The sequence below is a fragment of the Borostomias antarcticus genome, assembly GCF_949987555.1.
Source record: "Borostomias antarcticus genome assembly, chromosome: 2".
NCBI lineage: Eukaryota > Metazoa > Chordata > Actinopteri > Stomiiformes > Stomiidae > Borostomias > Borostomias antarcticus.
In genome coordinates this window covers 9,032,628-9,051,354 of record NC_140235.1, presented here as the reverse complement: position 1 = coordinate 9,051,354, position 18,727 = coordinate 9,032,628, and the positions used below count along the sequence as shown (strand labels likewise).

At 43.0% G+C, this 18,727-nt stretch overlaps 1 protein-coding gene across 3 annotated transcripts; it reads left to right on the top strand.

Moving 5' to 3' along the window:
• Positions 1–114: 114 nt before the first annotated feature.
• LOC311324852 (equilibrative nucleoside transporter 3-like) lies at positions 115–15,696 on the top strand. Of its 3 annotated transcripts, none has more exons than XM_084457449.1 (7): positions 115–212; positions 1,923–2,005; positions 3,154–3,483; positions 9,064–9,146; positions 12,035–12,261; positions 12,578–12,740; positions 13,993–15,696. In XM_084457449.1, the coding sequence occupies exons 3-7, from the start codon at positions 3,154–3,156 to the stop codon at positions 14,636–14,638; spliced, it is 1,449 nt and encodes a 482-aa protein (XP_084313575.1). In that variant the 5' UTR covers positions 115–212; positions 1,923–2,005; the 3' UTR covers positions 14,639–15,696. The 3 variants fall into 3 exon arrangements, with proteins under 3 accessions (XP_084313575.1, XP_084313574.1, XP_084313573.1); XM_084457448.1 differs by having other exon boundaries at positions 1,923–2,038; XM_084457447.1 differs by having other exon boundaries at positions 1,923–2,038; positions 3,122–3,483.
• The last annotated feature ends 3,031 nt before the right edge of the window (positions 15,697–18,727 follow it).

Genomic DNA, 18,727 nt, shown 5'->3' with positions numbered 1-18,727 from the left:
GACGCCAAGTCGTTATATTTTCGAGTACTCTGGGATGTGCTACTCTGGTCTGTCAGGTCAGCAAGAGAGATGAGTGAGTGGGAGGAGCGATTAATGAATTTAACTAGGAGAATCCTCTGTAGATCAGTTGGAGACGTCGACAAGTCACTGATATTAGTGACACTACGTGCCTTTGTATTTATCAATAGTTTTGTAAAACAAGCGCTGAATAGGTGAGTAGATCTTTCTTTATAGACTTCAAACATCCTCATTACACGCAGAACAATTTTTGATACAGGGGACTGAAAACACAAACGCCATAGCTAACCGCGTCTGAGATGCAGCTGCCAGTTGAACATGAAGAGAAACATTGTAACAATGTAGCCTATGTGTCGCGGTGATTGTAAATGCACGGCTGCTTGATAGGTTACCTGGAAAGCCTTCGAAGTTGTACACAATAGCCTAGAGCGTTTTGTAACAAATATGTGAAATTTAACAATATTCTGTCTAAACAGGCACTGATGCATACCTGTGCGGGTAGCCCTTCTCAGTCCTGTTGTCGCATTACGCTCGCTCTTGCCAGACAACAGTCCTTTTCTGCTCCATTCACTTCGCCGTCAAAATAAATCGGTGTTTGTAAATGCATATTTAGGAGAGGCGCTCATATTTACAAGTGTCAGATAAACACGAAACTTCACTTGCATAAGCAAAAGGGTCTATTTAAACAAATGCTGGGTTTTGAAGCCTCGGCGCTACCAATAACTTATTTAGACGCGTTCTGTCCTAGTGAAATTATTTTTTCGAGGTAGTCTTCTTCTGTGGTGGTGGTGGTGGTGGTGCTTTGAAGCTTCACCGCCACCTCCACCAACACATGATGCTTTCGAATGCAAGATCAGCTCTTTAAGCGTCTGAGTGTGCCGTCTTTGGCTTGCCCAGAAGAGGTACCAAAACTAATGTTGAGCAACAATACAAGTCTATATCAGGCCAGGGACCAGTCTTGTGACATCTCTGATCTGCTACCGTAACAGTGTCACACTTAGTGGACCTTCACAGATCAATCTTCGACTGGACTGCACACATAGTGTCCATTAATTTGCAGCTTGTCTACTTCAAAACCAATTGAAAGCCCCATGTCTTTATATAGATTGAGACGGACCATGTTTTGATGAATAGCTGGTCAGCCAACGCATGTGCTGAGCTACATTAGAGTAGATTATCTGTGTGACTGGCATGCTGTGATCTTATATAATGGAGGAGTGAGTCAGTGGTATCACCCGGGGACACCCTAGCCCACAGCCTGCAAAGGAATGTCTCATGCTGCTATGACACCCTGTTTCACAGACCCATCCAAGGGGAGATTACAAATTGTGGCATTGAGTCAGACACCATTAATTAAAGACACACCCACAGCACTTTTACAGTTGTGGTGTAAAGAGGCCCCCGGACTTAATGATGCAGCTAAGGTGGAGAGTAGGAGACCAGGAGTTCACATTCCAGCACATCTGAAACACAGGGAGCCATTGTTGATTTGTTTACCACACAATGACTTATTCAGCTCTCACTGTGACATTGCTCTCTTTCACTCTGTGTAAAAGATGCCCTTGTCGAGATATGTCTAGTGTCTTGGAGGTGGCAATGTGCGTTTGATCTTAGCCTCCATCGTATGATGCTCAAAGAGGTCACCTGTCACATGGTCATATGAGCGAGAAACTTGCTTACTGTAGGTTCCATGGTAAAGAGTGTGGTCCAACACGTTTGTATCTCACACACACTCTCAACTTGATGAATTAGCAAGTCAAACGACCTTCTCTCACCTCCTCTCTCGCTCTCTCTCTCTCTCCATTCCATCTGCTTCGTCTGTGACTTTTCACTCCTGTTTCTTGAGTGTGTGCTGTATGTCTGTGTGACTTCTCTCTTTCTCTCTCCTGTCTGGGCATGTGCAGCTTGGTATGACCCCCCGTCGCTCACCAGATCACCCAGGAGATGTCCTCCTAACCCCCAGTAGCAGCATGACTCTCAGTCAGAGGTAGAGGCCCAGAGAAGCACACCTCCTGGTACAGTAAGTACGTGTGTGTATGTTGATGATGCTAGCTGCGTTTTCTTCTTTAGAAAACATAGCAATAATACACTTTCTATTCTATGTATAACAAGTACAGAATCAGAATTTGTTTTATTGCCATGCAGTTTTTCAACGTACTAAGAATTTGCTTTCGATCGCGGTGCATAACATGGAGACAAAATTGGACAACATTGGACAGGGTGCAGGGACAAGACAGGACAGTGCAAAAACAGGACAGTGCAAAGAGTACAAAATGCTAGTGCCAAAAAGGTAAGGTAAGATAAGCTAAGAAAATGAACAATACAAAAAGTAATGCAGTCAGTGTATACAGTCAGTGTGCAGAGTGTAATGTGTATGTGAGTGTGTACTGTATAAGGTGTGTGTCCCGTGAGGAGTGCGGTGCATTCTATACATATTGGAATTCTTGTCAACGCTTGTCCTTACAGTAACTTATCAGTAATTTACTATCCATAGTCTAGCAGTCTATCAATTTGATCCTCAACTACTTATCCCATCCAATCATTGATGACTGACTGTGTCCGTGATATAGGCAGTGTAATTAATAACAAGTATACAGTTGTACAGTCAGATGTTTTCTATTGTATAGGCAAGAGTCAATTGTTATTGTCTATCATATAGGCAAGGTGTTCATTTGTTGAAATGTTATCAGGCGTTGGTACAAGTAGTCTGGAGTTGTTGTCTATTGTATAGAAAAGGTGCTCAAAGTGGTCACATAGGCCTCATGTCGAAAGATGTTTTTAACCCCAAGTCTTTTTTTTGTTGCTTTTCACCCTGTCAGCCTACTGTATTCCTCACAGTCCTGGTGTTTTCCTGTTTCTCCCTCCCTTTGGCCGTCTCTCCCCCTTCTACCCTACCACTCTCTCCCTCCCATTTGTCTCCCTGTCTGTCCCTCCATCCGTGTTGTCCTTTCTGTCTGTCCTCCCTGTCCGTGTTGTCCTCCCTGTCTTTCCCTCTGTGTTGTCCTCTTCCTGTCCACCCCGTTTGTCTCCCTGTCTATTGTCCTCCCTGTCTGTCCCTCTGTTGTCTTCCCTGCCTGTGTTGTCCTCCCTGTCTGCCCCTCAGCATCTCTGTCCTCTCCCTGTCTGTGTTGTCAGATGATGGATGAGAAAGAGCCCCTGCAGGCCAGTGTCAACTCCTCCTACGTGTCCACTGCTGCCGTCCACTCCAACATGTCAGAGGAGTCCGAAGGCCAGGCCACCGACGTGGACAGGGCCCCCCTTCTGCCTAAACATCCGTCAGGGTCACTGGCTGCCCGCCGCAGCCCGGAGGACTCCTACTGCCTGGTGTACGCCATCTTCTTCCTGATGGGAATCAGCTCCCTGCTGCCGTGGAACTTCTTCATCACGGCCAAGCAGTACTGGCTTTACAAGCTGAGCAACGCCTCTGACCTTGCAGGACATGAAGAGCCCCGCTCCGATCTTAGCGTGAGTATGGGCGTATTGTGTGTGTGTGTGTGTCTGTATCTGTGTGTTAGGGCTGGGGCGACGCGTCAACGTCATCGACTACGTAAATACGTCAACTTGCAAAACGTGCGTTGATGCGTCACAAAGAAGTAAGATGGCTGAGCCCGGTCAAAACTAACAGTATTCGAAATTGATTTTCTATTTATTTACGGTATATAAACGTTATCTTGCACCTTTTTTTGCTTTCCAACCCCGTTTCTGACTACCAATAAAATTAGGATATTTGTCTAAGAAGCATTTTCGCTAAAAATGATCAGAAGAGACATCTCTCATCTCTCCTCTGCGCCTTTAGGGAAAGGAAGGGCCCTGGACTGATTCATATGAACATAAGTCTCCTTCAGCAACAAAAATTAGACCATCTGAAAATTCTGGTTTCACAGGCTGATCTAGATATTTTGCTACGAGTCCTGGCTAAAGACATCTGATAGTGACTCCTCTGTAGCCCTGCAGCAATATAATTTACTGTATAGATAGAGTCGGTAGGGGAGGTGGAGTGGCTATTTATGCAAAAACTTGTCTTTCTGTTCTGTATATGCTATCACTGTTCCAAAATATGTTTGTATGTTTTGGGGGTTGATCTGGGGCCTAGTAACTCAGTATTTGTGATTGGTGTTTACTGACTCCCTTCTGTTGATATTGATAAAATTGTAGAATGACTCTCTGTATTTTTATTCTGAGATGATTGTGATGGGCGACTTTAATCTTGACTGGCAGAGTGGTGCTTCAAGTTACCTTAAGGAAGTTAGTGGTAATCTCCACCCTTATTGATTTTGTCAAAGGTCCTTGAAAGGTTAGCAAATGTAGCAGTTGAAGGACTTTCTCCATACTAACAATATCCTCTCTTCATATCAATCCGGCTTCAGAAAACAACATGGCACCATCACAACCTCCTTCAAAGTCACAAATGATATAATAGAATCACTGGATAACAAAAAAATCTGCACAGCCCTCTTTGTTGACCTCTCCAAGGCCTTTGACACAGTGGGCCACGCCATCTTGAGACAACGACTGTTGGTTATTAGTTTGTCCAAGCAGGCAGTTGACTGGGTTACAAATTATCTTTCCGACAGAATGCAATGTACCTACTTTGAGGGCAACTCATCCTCAATTTGAAATGTTTCTTTTGGTGTGCCCCAGGGCTCAGTTTGGGTCCACTTTTGTTCAGTATCTATGTGGATGCACTTGTCCCTGATGCTAAATTTCAGTTCTACACTGATGATGCTGTCATATACTGAGTGGTTCCACCCTTGTCGAGGCCCTTGGCTACTTACAGACTGCTTTTCACCTTGTGGAACGTCAGCTCATTGATTTAAAACTTGTTTTAAACGTTTCTAAAACTAAATTAATTATTTTTTCAAATGGTAGGAAGATACCTGAGCCCCCTCCCAGAGTGTTCTCTTAACAAGGGAATGTGATCGAATTAGTGCCTTGCTATAAGTACCTTGGAATTTTAATTGATGATGGGCTTTCCTTTAGATCTCATATAGAAAACCCGGTGAAAAAATTAAAGCTGAGACTGGGTTTCTTTTATCGCCATAGGACTTGTTTTTCACGTGCTGCTTGGAAAAAGTTGGTTGCTGCCACCTTTCTCCCAGTGCTTGATTATGGCGATATTCTATATATGAATTGTCTGCAATCCCTGGACTCTGTATATCACAGTGTCCTGAGATTTGTCACATGCTGTAGAGCCCTCACCCACCACTGTACCCTATACGCTAGAGTTGAGTGGCCCTCGCTGGCTGCACGCCGTCTTTTACATTGGCACACTTTTATTTACAAAGCCATTTTAGGTTTTCGTCCTCATTTTATGCGGTTATATTTCCAGAACCCGGAGCACTTATTAGGAACTTAATGTTCCTAAAGTTCTCACTGAATTCGGCAAGCACTCTTTTATGCATGCTGCACCTGCCGCTTGGAACTCACTCCAGAGCACTCTGAACTCATTTCTCCTGGAACATTCAAAAATCCTGAGAGCGACGTGGCAGCTGCTTCGTATCACTCTTGCTCTTGTTTTAATGACAGTCCTGTTATTTAACTTTATTGACTAGCATGTAGTTTGTGTGTTTTATTATTGTGTGATTTTGTGTTGTCTGTTTTAATTGTGCAACTTTATGTTTTTAAGCTGCTGTATTGGCCAGGCTTCCCTTGAAAAAGAGGTCTTTGTATTTCAACAGGATTGGACCTGGTTAAATAAAGGCTAAATAAAAAAAATATGGATGTTATGAAGCCACTGGGTCCGTTGAAGCTAACAGGGAACGTAGATGCGGGAGCGTGTCTATGTTCCCACAGCCCAATGGTCCCACAGCTCTATGGTCCCACAGCCCAATGGTCCCACAGCCCAATGGTCCCACAGCCCAATGGTCCCACAGCCCAATGGTCCCACAGCTCTATGGTCCCACAGCCCAATGGTCCCAGCCTTAGTAAGTCTTAGTAATGTGGGACCAATGGGCTGTGGGACCATTGGGCCTAATTAAAATAAATAAATAAATAAATAAATAAATAAAGTCTTAGTAAGGTGGGACGAATGGGCTGTGGGACCATTGGGTCTAATTTTGAAAAATAAAAGTCTTAGTAATGTGGGACCAATGGGCTGTGGGACCATTGGGCTGTGGGAACATAGAGCTGACCCCCGTAGATGCTAACTGGAGGGCGTTCAAGCAACGGTTTCACGTTCGGGACAGATGCGGAAAACAAACTTGATGTTGTCCTTAGGAGGTTTGATGATCACGGCCTGTTGGGAAAAAAAAAAAAAACTTTTGAGCGGTACGTATTTCGCTCCTGTATGCAGCGGAGTCATTCGATAGCTACCTGGCAGACCTAAAGATAAAAGCCACGTCATGCAACTTCAGTATTTTGAGAGACTATGATTTGTGATCAAAAGCAGCAAATGAAAAAATGTTCTGTTGCAAGTTGGGCTAACGAGGCTGTCGGTACACCGACATTAGTTGTGGCTATCCCATACATTATATCTGGGAATAGCTATACTAACTAGGCCCTTTTATTCCAGCTATCAACGGTTCTCTGTTGTCTCGTGAGTGTTTGGAGACCGGTTTCACCTTGTAAACAAATGCAGGTGTGCAGCAGTACTGAACGCGCATAGTATTTACCATTTTATGACAGTGTGCAAATTGAACCTGTAGGGGGCGCCAAATTGCAAAAATGTGCCTACGTTGGGCTGTTTTAATAGGATTCAAATCAAAAATAGAGTAGCACCTTGGTTTTCTCAGGAGCTGTCAACTTTATTCAATGATAATGGTCTTGTGCCAGGCGCTCAGCTCACACTCAACATTGGCTTTCCTTTAGACGACTCAGAAATGGATGCACTGCAGCTGTGAGAAAAGCTAAATCTGATTACTATTTGGACTTGGTTACTAGCCCTTATTCAAACCCATTTAAGTTCTGGGGTACAGTGAATTTACTGTGAACAAAAACAACCTTGAATTCTCTGCCCACATGTATAAAAGTTCGATTGAAAAATGACTGATCTCTGATCAGAATGAAATCTGCCTTGTCTTTAATAGGCACTTCACTGAGGCAGAGCATTTATTTGATATAAATTATACAGTGCCCCCTCTTCTGGATGTCGATACTGATGGTATACGCCCAGTGGACCAAGGCTGAATCCCAATTCTTACCACTTGCCCCTAAGATTTCATTTTGTGCATTCACGTTTAGGGGTGGGGTCGTACCCTCTGGTGTCAAGTGTAGAGGTTAGGGCGAGGGCTACATAGCCCTTGAAACCTGATATTTTTCAGACCCACACTTCAAACCAAGGGCTATGAGCAAGCAACAAAAGAACGCCACACATTTCTGAAAGACTACTGCTGTTGTAACAGAATATTTTTTAAAGATTTTTTTAGGCGGTAATGTACTTTAACTTCAGATCTGTGATCAATTTATCAAGATGGAGATGATTTGAAAATTTGCTCAGATGTTCTCGGAGCTAGCCAGCCTAGGTCTCAGAGCAAAAGAAAAGTATAAATGTTGCCTAATATTTTCTTCGTTAATAAAGATTCAAAAACGATGATAACCATCATATTATTTTTGCTTAATGTTGTTTCAATTATAGACCTTTTCTTTATAACAAGCATAGCCTAACGAAAAATCGCTATGGCATATTGATGACTTGGCTAACAACATTGTTTTAAGGCTGATTTGTGCATGACACTCCTGCATTTTGAAATTTAACTAGTCCATCAACTAAGTTGCTGCACTTGTTACTGCTCCGTGTAGACCGGCAGATTAGACTAGAGGACCTACTGATGACGTATCAGTCTTGAAGGGGTGTCCCACACTCTGTTCTTAGGGGCAAGGGGTAGGGATGTGCACAACTCACATTTTTCATAGTCGATTAGTCAGTGGGTGGTATAAATGTTTACCTCAGATTTATTACTGGTGACAGATATGATACTCAGCATTGTGTCCTGTATGATAAGGTAGGTAAGCCTTCTCTTGTTGAAAGGTGCAACTATAACTGGTATTTGTTTATTTTTAAAGCTTTTATATGGAATACCAAATGTGCCAAAATTAAATAAATATAGACATAAATAATATGGCATGAAATTAATAAATATGGCTATGAAATAAATCCAGAAATAAATAAATGAGGTAATGTATACATCTTTAAATAAATGTAAATGTATATAAATGAGTCAATAAATAAATAGGTATTTATTTCAAAATGATTTTTTTCATAATGCTGCATTTATTTATGTCAGGGCACTTTTATTTCATAATGTCACATTTCATAATGCAATGCCACATTGCCAATCCTTATATTCAAATGAATGGGGTCTGGTTATCTCAGACGCCGACCTAACCTTGTACCGGATACAGCATGAATCATAAAATGTGTGCTACAGTAGTTTATCTGACCACAGTAGCCTAGGCTATGGCTTCATCACGATACGAAGAATCGTAAATTGGATCTGAATTGGATCAGAGGTATGAATCCATACAAAATATGTCTTTATTAATAGTGAATGAGCGGGGTTTGGGCAAGGTGATTGATTGTGCCATGCTCAGTTTCCTTTATAGAAGGCTTTAAAGCATGTCAAAGGGACAGGATCTGGAAAGGATACTCATCTGACAAACGGTCTTTATTCTGGGCTGCTAAAGAACATTCAGACCCTGACAGACCCATGTCTGTTGTGTGCAAAAGTTCATGGGGAAGCAGAAAACAAATTGCCATGCAACTTCACTCATTCCAGCAAATCTATATTTGATCTGGGCAACTGCAATGTCGATATTTGCGTAAAATGTTACCAGTCTAAAATATTGAGTGTGTACATGTTTAGTGGACTCCTATGGACCATAGGAGTCCAGGTCTCCTGGTCCAAAGGAGTCCAAGAGTCCAGGTCTGTTGGCCTTCATGGTCTGTGTTGATTGTCTAGTTATTATGCTCATTCTGAATGGTCCATCTGAACTAATAGACCAACCATTACTAATCACAGAGTGTGACTGCTATCCCTACACACTGCTATTCTCTCACTTCTGTGATTGCCCATTTATGGTATTTCCTTCCTCTTGTCTTCCTCTCAGGATTACTTTGAGAGTTACCTGGCCATCGCCTCCACGGTGCCCTCTGTTCTGTGTCTCATCCTCAACTACCTGCTGGTCAACAGGTGTGTTTTCCCTTCTTCACTACACACACACACACACACACACACACACATACATACACACACACATACACACACACAAATGCACACACACTCATTAACCCACACTTCCCACTGACTCAATATATCAGACCTTAGCCAGACTATGAAGTCGTTTAATTGTTTAATGTTAAAGTTTGATCATGTACATGATCAATAATAATGATGTTCAGGGTGTACTAATGGTCAGTTACTGCTAATAACACAGTATGCTTGTTAAGTGCCCTATTCAGCATCAGTAGTTTATCAACAGCCTCTAGCTAAATATGCCATTGGAGGAAAACAAAGCTATGTAGCCTCATTAAACACACACCTCTCTGTAGGATGTGTTTTCCACAGACATCAGAACCTTAGAACACAACATGAGAGGAATTGGATCCAGTCAACTCTAGACATTGGCCTCCATGCTCTTTGATGTCAGCTGTCATCTCTTCATCAATCAGTGTGTCTGTTCTGGGCTTACATTAAATTACATTAGTCATTTAGCAGACACTTAGCCAAAGCGTAACAATAAGTGCATTTAACATAGGTAGAGAACTACTAGTCGCCAGAAGTCATAAGTGCATCTCCTTTCTAAACAAGCATCTAAGAGCATAACTAGTGTTAAACTAAATGTGCAAAAACAGATAAATTCAAATACAGTACGTGCTAAGAGGAAGGGTCAAGGTGGTACTGTACTGTACTACTTGTCGAAGAGGTGAGTTTCACCACTGTGAGCAAAGAATGACAGTTGGTTTTCGGGACAAAGCTTGTCCCGAGTTGTGTTCATAGATAAAACATTAGTTTGAAGAAAAAGTCTCTTAAAACAGAAAAACAGCCTACAGGCTGCTGTACCATAATGTTATAAGAAAACAAGCAGTACTGTACGATACTCCACACCTCCCGCCACACATCAGTTAACCGCAGCGCTGACACAAAAAGCTACAAAGCTAATAACGTTAGGTGCTTGATGTACAGTAGATAATTAGCCGTAGTTAACAGTTAATTCTCACAGCTTTATTGAATGGATGCCACTGACTTACTCACCCTGCTTTACATGTGCAGTAAGCCTCCACAATTTTATCCTGATGAGTTTCAATCTCGAGTTTGTGAGGCATCCGCACCTACATGTAGCATTTAAAGGAGTAGTAAAGGGAAAATGCATGTTTAGCCCTGTTTTAAGGTTACTTAATCATATACAATGGTTCAGATCAAAACGTTGACAAAACTATCACTTTTGAGAAAGTCTGATAATTGCTCTACCACCGTTTTGGTCATACAATGGATGTGGATGGGCACCTTGAGAAATCTTTCAAAAACATGTTAAACTACGTTGTCACCTGCATCGTCTGAAATCTAAATCTCATGGATCCTTGTGTAAAATATTTCAGGCCTTAAGGTAGAACTCTTAAACAAAGTAGTGGCATTTGACAAATAACATACTTATTACATATTGTCAGGAATCCTTGAGAGAATCATCAGGTATGTGCTGTTCAGGAGACATTTTATAAACTTAGCTTGTGGGGCATAGCAACAGTAACTAAGGGGGGTGGAACCTGCCGCCTGAACAGGAAAGGTCTATTAATTACACCGAACGCGTGCCTCCATGGGAACGTGTGCCTCCAGCCGAACGGGTGCCTCTGCTTGTGTGCAGCGAGCAGACCAGCTCGGTGTCATCAGCATAACAATGGTAGGAAAAACCATGTGAGCAAATATGTTGTGTAGGGAAAAAATAATAGGACCCAGAACTGAACATGGTGGAACCCCCGTAGTCAGCCTGCGTGGTTCCGACACAGATCCTTGTGTTGCCTCTGTGTATGCAATGTGCATTATGTTGCCTCTGTGTATGAAATGCGCTTTACAAATAGTTTGATTTGATTTGATCCTCTCCATGTCACCTGCTAGGAGCTTGGAGGGAGACTCCTCAGGGAATGTTTGTATATCCCCTTGGAACATCAGAGCTTGTCACAGATCATGTCTAGAGACAGTATCCCGTTACACATGGATAACATCTGTCCAAATATGAATAACATTCTGTTCAGCACGTGGTGACCAGTTGCCAAGGCTTAATCAAATTAATTACATTAAATTTACATTAGTCATTTAGCTGAAGCTTTTATCCAAAGCAACTTATAATTGCATTTAACAAGAAAACGTCAGTGTACTACTACTTGCCAGAACTCACAAGTGCATCTCTTTTCTAAAACAAGTGACTAAAAGCATAATCTAGTGCTGAAGGCAAAGTGCAAGAATAGCAAACATACAGTAGGTGCTTAAGATGGAGGATTGTGGTAGTACTTTGTGAAGAGGTGAGTTTTGAGCCTGCGGCAAAAGATGGGCAGCAACTCTGCTGTCCTGATGTCAGTGGGCAGTTCATTTCACCACTGCGGGACCAGGACAGAAAAAAAATGTGACCGTGTCGATCGACCACAGGGGCCTTGGAGTGATGGGGCAACCAGTCACGGTAGCAGAGCGTAGTAGTCGGGAGGCGGTGTGGGGTTTGGCCATGGCTTGGAAGTAGGTGGGAGCTGTTCCCTTCATTGCCCTGTAGGCTAGTACCAGTGTTTTAAACTGGATGTGAGCTGCTACAGGGAGCCAAGCAATCAATCCTGAATGAATTGAGTATCAGAAACAACACATTTCAACAACCCTACTTCACCTTTTGAGCTTTTTTCATGGGCCAGTCCCAGCCATCCCATTACTGCAGCTCCATGACTCATTTTATGACCCAGATTAGATGGCAGTTGACTAAAAAGACAATAGAAGATAAATGACTGCCTCTTGGCAAAGGTGCAAATTAAGTACTTTATAGCACAGCGTTCACAGCTACGTTACTAAAGTGTGTGTGCGCGCGCGCGACTGTGTTTTACCAGGTTGTCCCCCGACGTGCGGATCCTGTCCTCTCTGGTCATCATCCTGGTGGTGTTCATCGTGACCACTGTGATGGTGAAGATCGACGTGTCTGGGTACACCGGCCAGTTCTTTGCCGGGACTCTGGCCAGCGTGGCTGTGGTCAGCGGAGCCTCCAACCTGTTCTCTGGCAGTGTGTTTGGCATCAGCGGACACTACCCCATGAGAATATCTCAGGCGCTCATTTCAGGTACCACACAGATGGTGTTTCTTTTGTTTACATTGATCAATGGAAAAAGTTGAGTTCCCTTTGAGGGTTTTTGTATTTGCACAGTAGTACCTCACCTGTAAAACCGGGTTCACATACATCAGCTGTATTTCCATGAGATTTGACGTGACAAAATCTTGAAACGGACATCTCGGAACCATACAACTTCCCAAACTGACAACGAATTTCACTCTATACCTGCTTATAACCGTCTAATCTGTTGTATGTAAACCATGTCATAGCCCAACCCTAGAGATCAATGTAGCAAACCCTCCCCATTACCGTCCTTCTGTGCCAGGCCAGGCTATGGGGGGCACCCTGAGCGCCGTGGCATCCGTGGTGGACCTGGCAGCTGCCAAGGATGTGACAGACAGCGCCCTAGCCTTCTTCCTGACAGCTGACTTCTTCATTCTCCTCTGCATCATGTTCTACCTTATATTACCCAAGCTGGATTACTCACGGTCAGTATCACACACAGACACTCACACATACTCACACGCATACACACACACACACACACATGCACGCACACACACACACCCACACACACACACATACTCTCACACATCCATCACACACACAAACGCACATGACATGATCGTATGCATTCCTCCTCTATTACTCAATCTCAGCCAGAGGGAGATTAGTGGGGGTAGAGGGTAGAAGACAAAACGGGGAAGTGTGACTGTAGTGACTTGGTGAGTTTCGTCCACCAAAACCACAGTTGGTTGAAAATAGCAGCTTCCCGAAACTATTCCACTAGACTGAAACTCTGTGTGATTACAGCTGATAAGTTTTAAGAGAAATGTGCTGTAACATCCAATCATATATGTTGCCTTGTACTAGAGACATTGTGAGCTAGAGAGATAAGATGGCTGCCTGTGTGTGCTGCAGAGGCCTATTGTCGGAAGGGTCAGTAAGGGTTACTCTTGAGTGCAGGAAGGGTCACTCTTGAATGCCCCAGCAGGGAAAGGCATTTCCACAGAAACTAGGGAGTTACTCTTCTCAAAGGGTCTCAAAAGTCCAGCCCAGCAGAATGACCACCCGTCGAACATAAATTAGTCTGGATAGATGGGTATGTAGGTGCCACGGATGACGGGGCCCTATCTCACAAGGCCTCACTTGGGATATCTCTGGGGGGTAGGACGGTGCCCTCTGTGCCCTTTATCTAGTAACTTAGCTGTTACACAGAGGAGGCAGGAAGGAGACTTAAGCCTAACGCTACGGCCTTGGAGCTGATTTGGAGTGCAGCCACACAGGCAGGCAGGCAGAGAGGGCACTTAGACCAGGCTGAAAGTGTCTATTGGACTTGAACTGAACTTCTGTAATAACCCTTGTATCGGTCACCGCTTCATATCCCGTGTTAGAGTGAATTCTTCAGTCATTCCTCATCATAAGAAAGACAATTAAGATTGTGGTTATAGTTGGGTGATGCTGCACCTCTTTATTGAACTTATAAACACAACGCAGACTAACGGACAAGAAACATCATCAAGAGAGACATCAAAAGCCAACACAGCCCAACTCTGTTTCTGTTGATGTGAGCAGCTTTATCCAAACCCATTTTGTAGAACATTGGCCTTCACCTCAATGCAGCGTTACAACATCAATATCAGCAAAGAAATTGTACAACAGAATGTTTTCCTTTTTAACTGCACAACCTGTGTATTAAATGAGCTCATACTCACACTAGTTTTTCCTTATCTCTTCCAGGCACTACATGCTGGCAGCGAAGTGTCCCGGCCTGGGGGCTCTTCCCGAGGGATCCATGCCCCAGGTCGAGGGGGGTGGGCCCGGGGCGCCGGCAAGCTCGGTGCCCCCCCTGCAGCCCATCCTGAGGAAAACCTGGGTGCTGGGTCTCTGCGTCTTCTATGTCTTCAACGTGTCCATCATGGTATTCCCTGCTGTTTCCTCGGGCATCCAGTCGGTGGACAAGGACTCGGGAAGCCCCTGGACCACCACCTACTTCGTGCCCCTCACCAGTTTCTTCCTCTACAATGTTGCGGACTTCTGCGGGCGGCAGGCCACGGCCTGGCTGCAGGTGCCCGGGCCCACCAGCAGGTGGCTCCCTTTCTTGGTGGTGTTGCGCAGCGTCCTGGTCCCGCTGCTCATGTTCTGCAACTACCAGCCCAGAGACCACGTCCACACGGTGGTCTTCAACCACGACCTCTTTCCTGTGGTCTTCATCTGCCTGCTGGGCATCTCAAACGGGTACCTGGGCACCCTGCCCATGATCTACGGGCCCAAGGTGGTGGCCAGAGATCTGGCCGAGGCCACCGGCGTGGTCATGTCCTTCTTCCTGACCTTGGGGCTGGCCATGGGCTCGGCCTTCTCTGTGCTGATCGTCCACTGCATCTGAACACGAGAGAGGCATGATGAAACAAATAAAAGGCCTGTTCACATGGTTACCTCTTCATTTTCTAAACTCGTTAGTGTGCGGAAAATAAGTTAGTCTAATCATGTGTGGGATAGGAGTACTTCTTTATGAAATACTTTATGGACCACTACAGTCTGGGAATTGTACAGTTGAGGTTCAAAGTTTACATACACTTGTAAAGCACATGTATATCATGGCAGTCTTGAGTTTCCAATAATTTCTACAACTGTTATTTTTCTGTGATGGAGGGATTGGAGCACATACTGTACTACTTTGTCAGTTTGGTTCTTTTATGAATTTATTATGGGTCTACTGAAAATGTCACCAGATCTACTGGGTCAAAAATATACATACAGCAATGCTAATATTTGGTTACATGTCCCTTGGCCATTTTCACCTCAATTAGGTGTGATGTAGTTTTCTGTAAGGGTTTTTGACACAGAATGCCACGTTTCAGTGATCTCATTCGCTGTCATATAAAAGCTATATCAGGCTACAGTGACTCTCTGTACCAAATTATATTTAGATCATTGCTAAAGGTGTTAGCAGATCAGGAAAGGTCAGAGAGGTCTCAATTGACCATGCGGTCAGCAAAGAACCGTCAACAGCAGCTGTAGGATTGGGTAATCAGATAATTAGATATGGATAAGTTCCCTAGCAGAGTCTAATCTTGAACTAGGTTATGTTCCATCACTGCTCCTCACCATAACTAAAGAATGGTCAGGTGACCAGCCTATATTAAGCCCCCCACTGAACAGTATAAAGGTTGACCCACGGGAATGGAACCGGGCGCTCAACCTCATAGCTCTGTTGCTTAGGCTATGTTACGCTGGCTTTAGCTTAGCTTAGCAAGCTAGCATGTCAACATGCTAGCTCCACCTGTTGTCAACATCTGCTCATCTGTTCACGGTATGTTACATTGTCTAATCCTGTTACGTAACTGTGTTGAACTAAGCTATGTCTGAAATCTATATTGAACCAATGCCTAAAGCGTGGTTGATGTATTGTGTTTTTGATACATGCTTATTATGATGAATAAACACCAGAAAGATTTCTCTTCTCAACGATTCATTGACCAGTAAGGTTTTAATCAAGGTTCCCCAACATCAAAATGGCGTTGTCGACAAGGATTGTTAATATCATAAGCTATTATTACAACTGAAAACTCTGATAGAGGCGCAGAAGAAGTATTTTACCTATGCAAACAGCGCACAAAATAACAATGTATAGGCCATCTGCTTTAATGAGCTAAATCAAGAGTCAAGTATAAGAATGCTTATTCAGTCAAAAGAACCTGATATATGGAACTAATTAATTGAAGGGTCAATGAATGTTGAATGAGAAAAATGCCAGATGTAAGCTGTGTGAGAATGTGCATGAGTTTTTCAATTAATATGTTTAAAAATTGTCACTGGAACCTAACAGGAAAATGATGCTTAAAGTTGTATGATTGAGCATCAGACCGCCAGTCAGTGCTATTTCCCAGAAATTCGATAGATTTGGAAATGTGTGGATTTAGTTTAGTTCCTCAGAAGTGAATGTGATAACAGGCGCCAGATAGAAACGAGGGAATGAATTGATGACCTAGGAGTTGGCGATGCTGGCGGGTTTCGTTCCCTGCGCCAAAGTTAAAATTCTAAAAGGTTTCAGTGAATAAGTGACTATATCTCGTTGGATATGCTGATAATAATCACTGCAGAATTTAGGCGTATCTCCTTGGCAGCTTAAGTGGAAAATACACGATTCCAAGGTTAGAGTAATGGAATGTGTGAGAAAAAGGCGCTGATTTCATGGAAAAACAATTGAGAAGTCATTCGGTCGTAAATAATGTACCGGTACCGTACCTAATTGACAGTTTTAGCCACAATCTTACGGATAAAAACACCAGGACACGAAATTCGAGAACAACAGTAAGATTGTGGTTATGGCAGATTCCAGAAAATGATTGTAGTTGAAAAGTGTCAGGAAAAACCAGAAAAAGCGAGTGACGACTAAAAAGGAATGGTGCAATAATGTGTATGCATGTCATAAAAATAACTGTAACGATGCTTAAAATGCTAAGCGCTACAGCTATGCTAATGTGCTGAAACTTACTCATGTACTAACAACCGAGCCATCTGAGTAAAGTGCTATTATAACGCTTTTGGGAGTCGCTCTGACTGCTTGAGATGAGGGTGAGAGGCTGGAGCAGGAATCCGCCGTGTGTGTGTGCGTCGGTTGGGAAAGTTACACACAATTCTTAAGGCACCAAGAATCTATTAATAGCACAGGCCCAGGCAGGCGGCCCCCCACCTCTCTCTCTCTGTCTCTCCCTCTGTCTCTCCCTCTCTCTTTCAAAACTACAGTATCCCACAGGCTGGAGAATAATATTGAATTAAGCCAAAACTGATTAGTTGTTATCAAATTATGATATTAAACTATTGAAACTGCAATTTGAAATACCTTGAATATATATATATATATATATATTATTTAAAAGAATAGGGAACTTGCTAATGAGGACTGAGTACTGTCTGCAATAATGGTGCTTGTCTCCCCAGACGCTCGGGACACCTATTGTCCTGAGAAAGAATGGGGAGGACAGGTCATCAGCTTACCTGGTGGTCTGCAGTACATTTTGTAGATGGCTTGGTTGTCATGAACCATGAAGGAAAAAGTATACCCCCCCCCAGCACAGCTGGAAGACACTCAGTGGCCACAACAGGTATATATAGTAGCGTTTAAGAATTGGCACTGTAACGTGTATGAAGTAACGTAACAATATCAAGCGATCAGAATCTACAGAACAATAGACTACTGAGGGAAATATTGCTGTAATGTGTGTACAACATAACAATAATATGACTTCCTAAGAGTATTGTTCCAGAGTAAGGAGAGATGAAGTCGTGAAGAGTAAGGAGAGACGAAGTCGTGAAGGAGAATCGATTCCTGTGCGTCTACCAACGTGGTTTGATTGGGCCAACGCCGTCACCGGTGGTGAATGGCGCGCAGATTTAAGATAAATAACTGACCCAGTGATTAATTGGTTAATCGCCTGGGTGCCACCGCTCCACGTCTTCCATCTTGCAGGCTCGTAGGAAGGCACGTGCTTAAGGTTTCTGATCAAACCTTTAATAATACGACGTAGCTGGTTAACATCTGTGAAGTGTATTTTTACCTGCAGGATGGACAGAGCGGCCATGGTGAACCAGCCATTGGGTCAAGCGAATACTACATGAGTACACAAGAAATGTTATCTCCACTGGAGAGAAATATTTCTATTGACATACAATCTAATAACTGACTGAACTAACTTGTGAGGTGCTCTGGAGCCAAGGTCCGTTCTACGATGGGATTGTATTGTCCATCGTGACCTGACGTCCGAGAGCTGGAGACTAACCATCAAGACTACACTGAAGAGAGGATCAGGTGAGCTGTGAGTGAGTAGCCAATTAACCAAGTAACAAGCTTAACCTGACTGGAATTTACTGTTAAAAAGTAATAGGGGAAGCGTAGTGACTATAGTGACGACTGTAGTGACTATTACCTATCCCTAATGGGAAGGTATGACTTATTTGAGTTATAGGGAAAGCAAGAAACAGTAATTAAGTGAACTATTTAAACTCAGTGGCATAGGCGGGACAAAGAAAAGACTAGTGTGTACATGAGGGCAAGGAAGAGAGAGTAAATACTATTTGCTAAATTATATTCTAGACTAACTATCCCAAGCGAAAGTCTCATTGGAAATCTAGTGCCCTGCAGGGGAAGAAATTAGTAATATTTTATCTTCTGCAAAGTCATTTAGCAAAGAGAATTATAAAATCATTCTTTTAATAAAAACATTGTCCCAATTAGTGTTTGCTCTTAGCCAGGGTAGTGTTAAAAAGCAGGGCAAGACATTGTTTAGTATAATTTATATTTTTTAATAAGGAAATAGATGTAAAATATTAGAAATAGGTATAGAATGTTTTTTAGAATAATAGTGTTAGTTTTATAAGCTGAATTGTTGCTAGAATAATTTATATTTTTGAAATTTTTAATTGAACTGTCCAAATCATAATCAGTCGATTTTTACTCACTATTATCACCAGG

What these genes read in the sequence shown, in the direction of transcription:
- LOC311324852 (XM_084457449.1), top strand. Translation starts at nt 3,154, where the DNA reads ATGATGGATGAGAAAGAGCCCCTGCAGGCCAGTGTCAACTCCTCCTAC. An exon ending in AGCCCCGCTCCGATCTTAGC is followed by an intron (nt 3,484 to 9,063) that starts GTGAGTATGGGC and finishes TCTTCCTCTCAG; the next exon opens with GATTACTTTGAGAGTTACCT. An exon ending in AACTACCTGCTGGTCAACAG is followed by an intron (nt 9,147 to 12,034) that starts GTGTGTTTTCCC and finishes GTGTTTTACCAG; the next exon opens with GTTGTCCCCCGACGTGCGGA.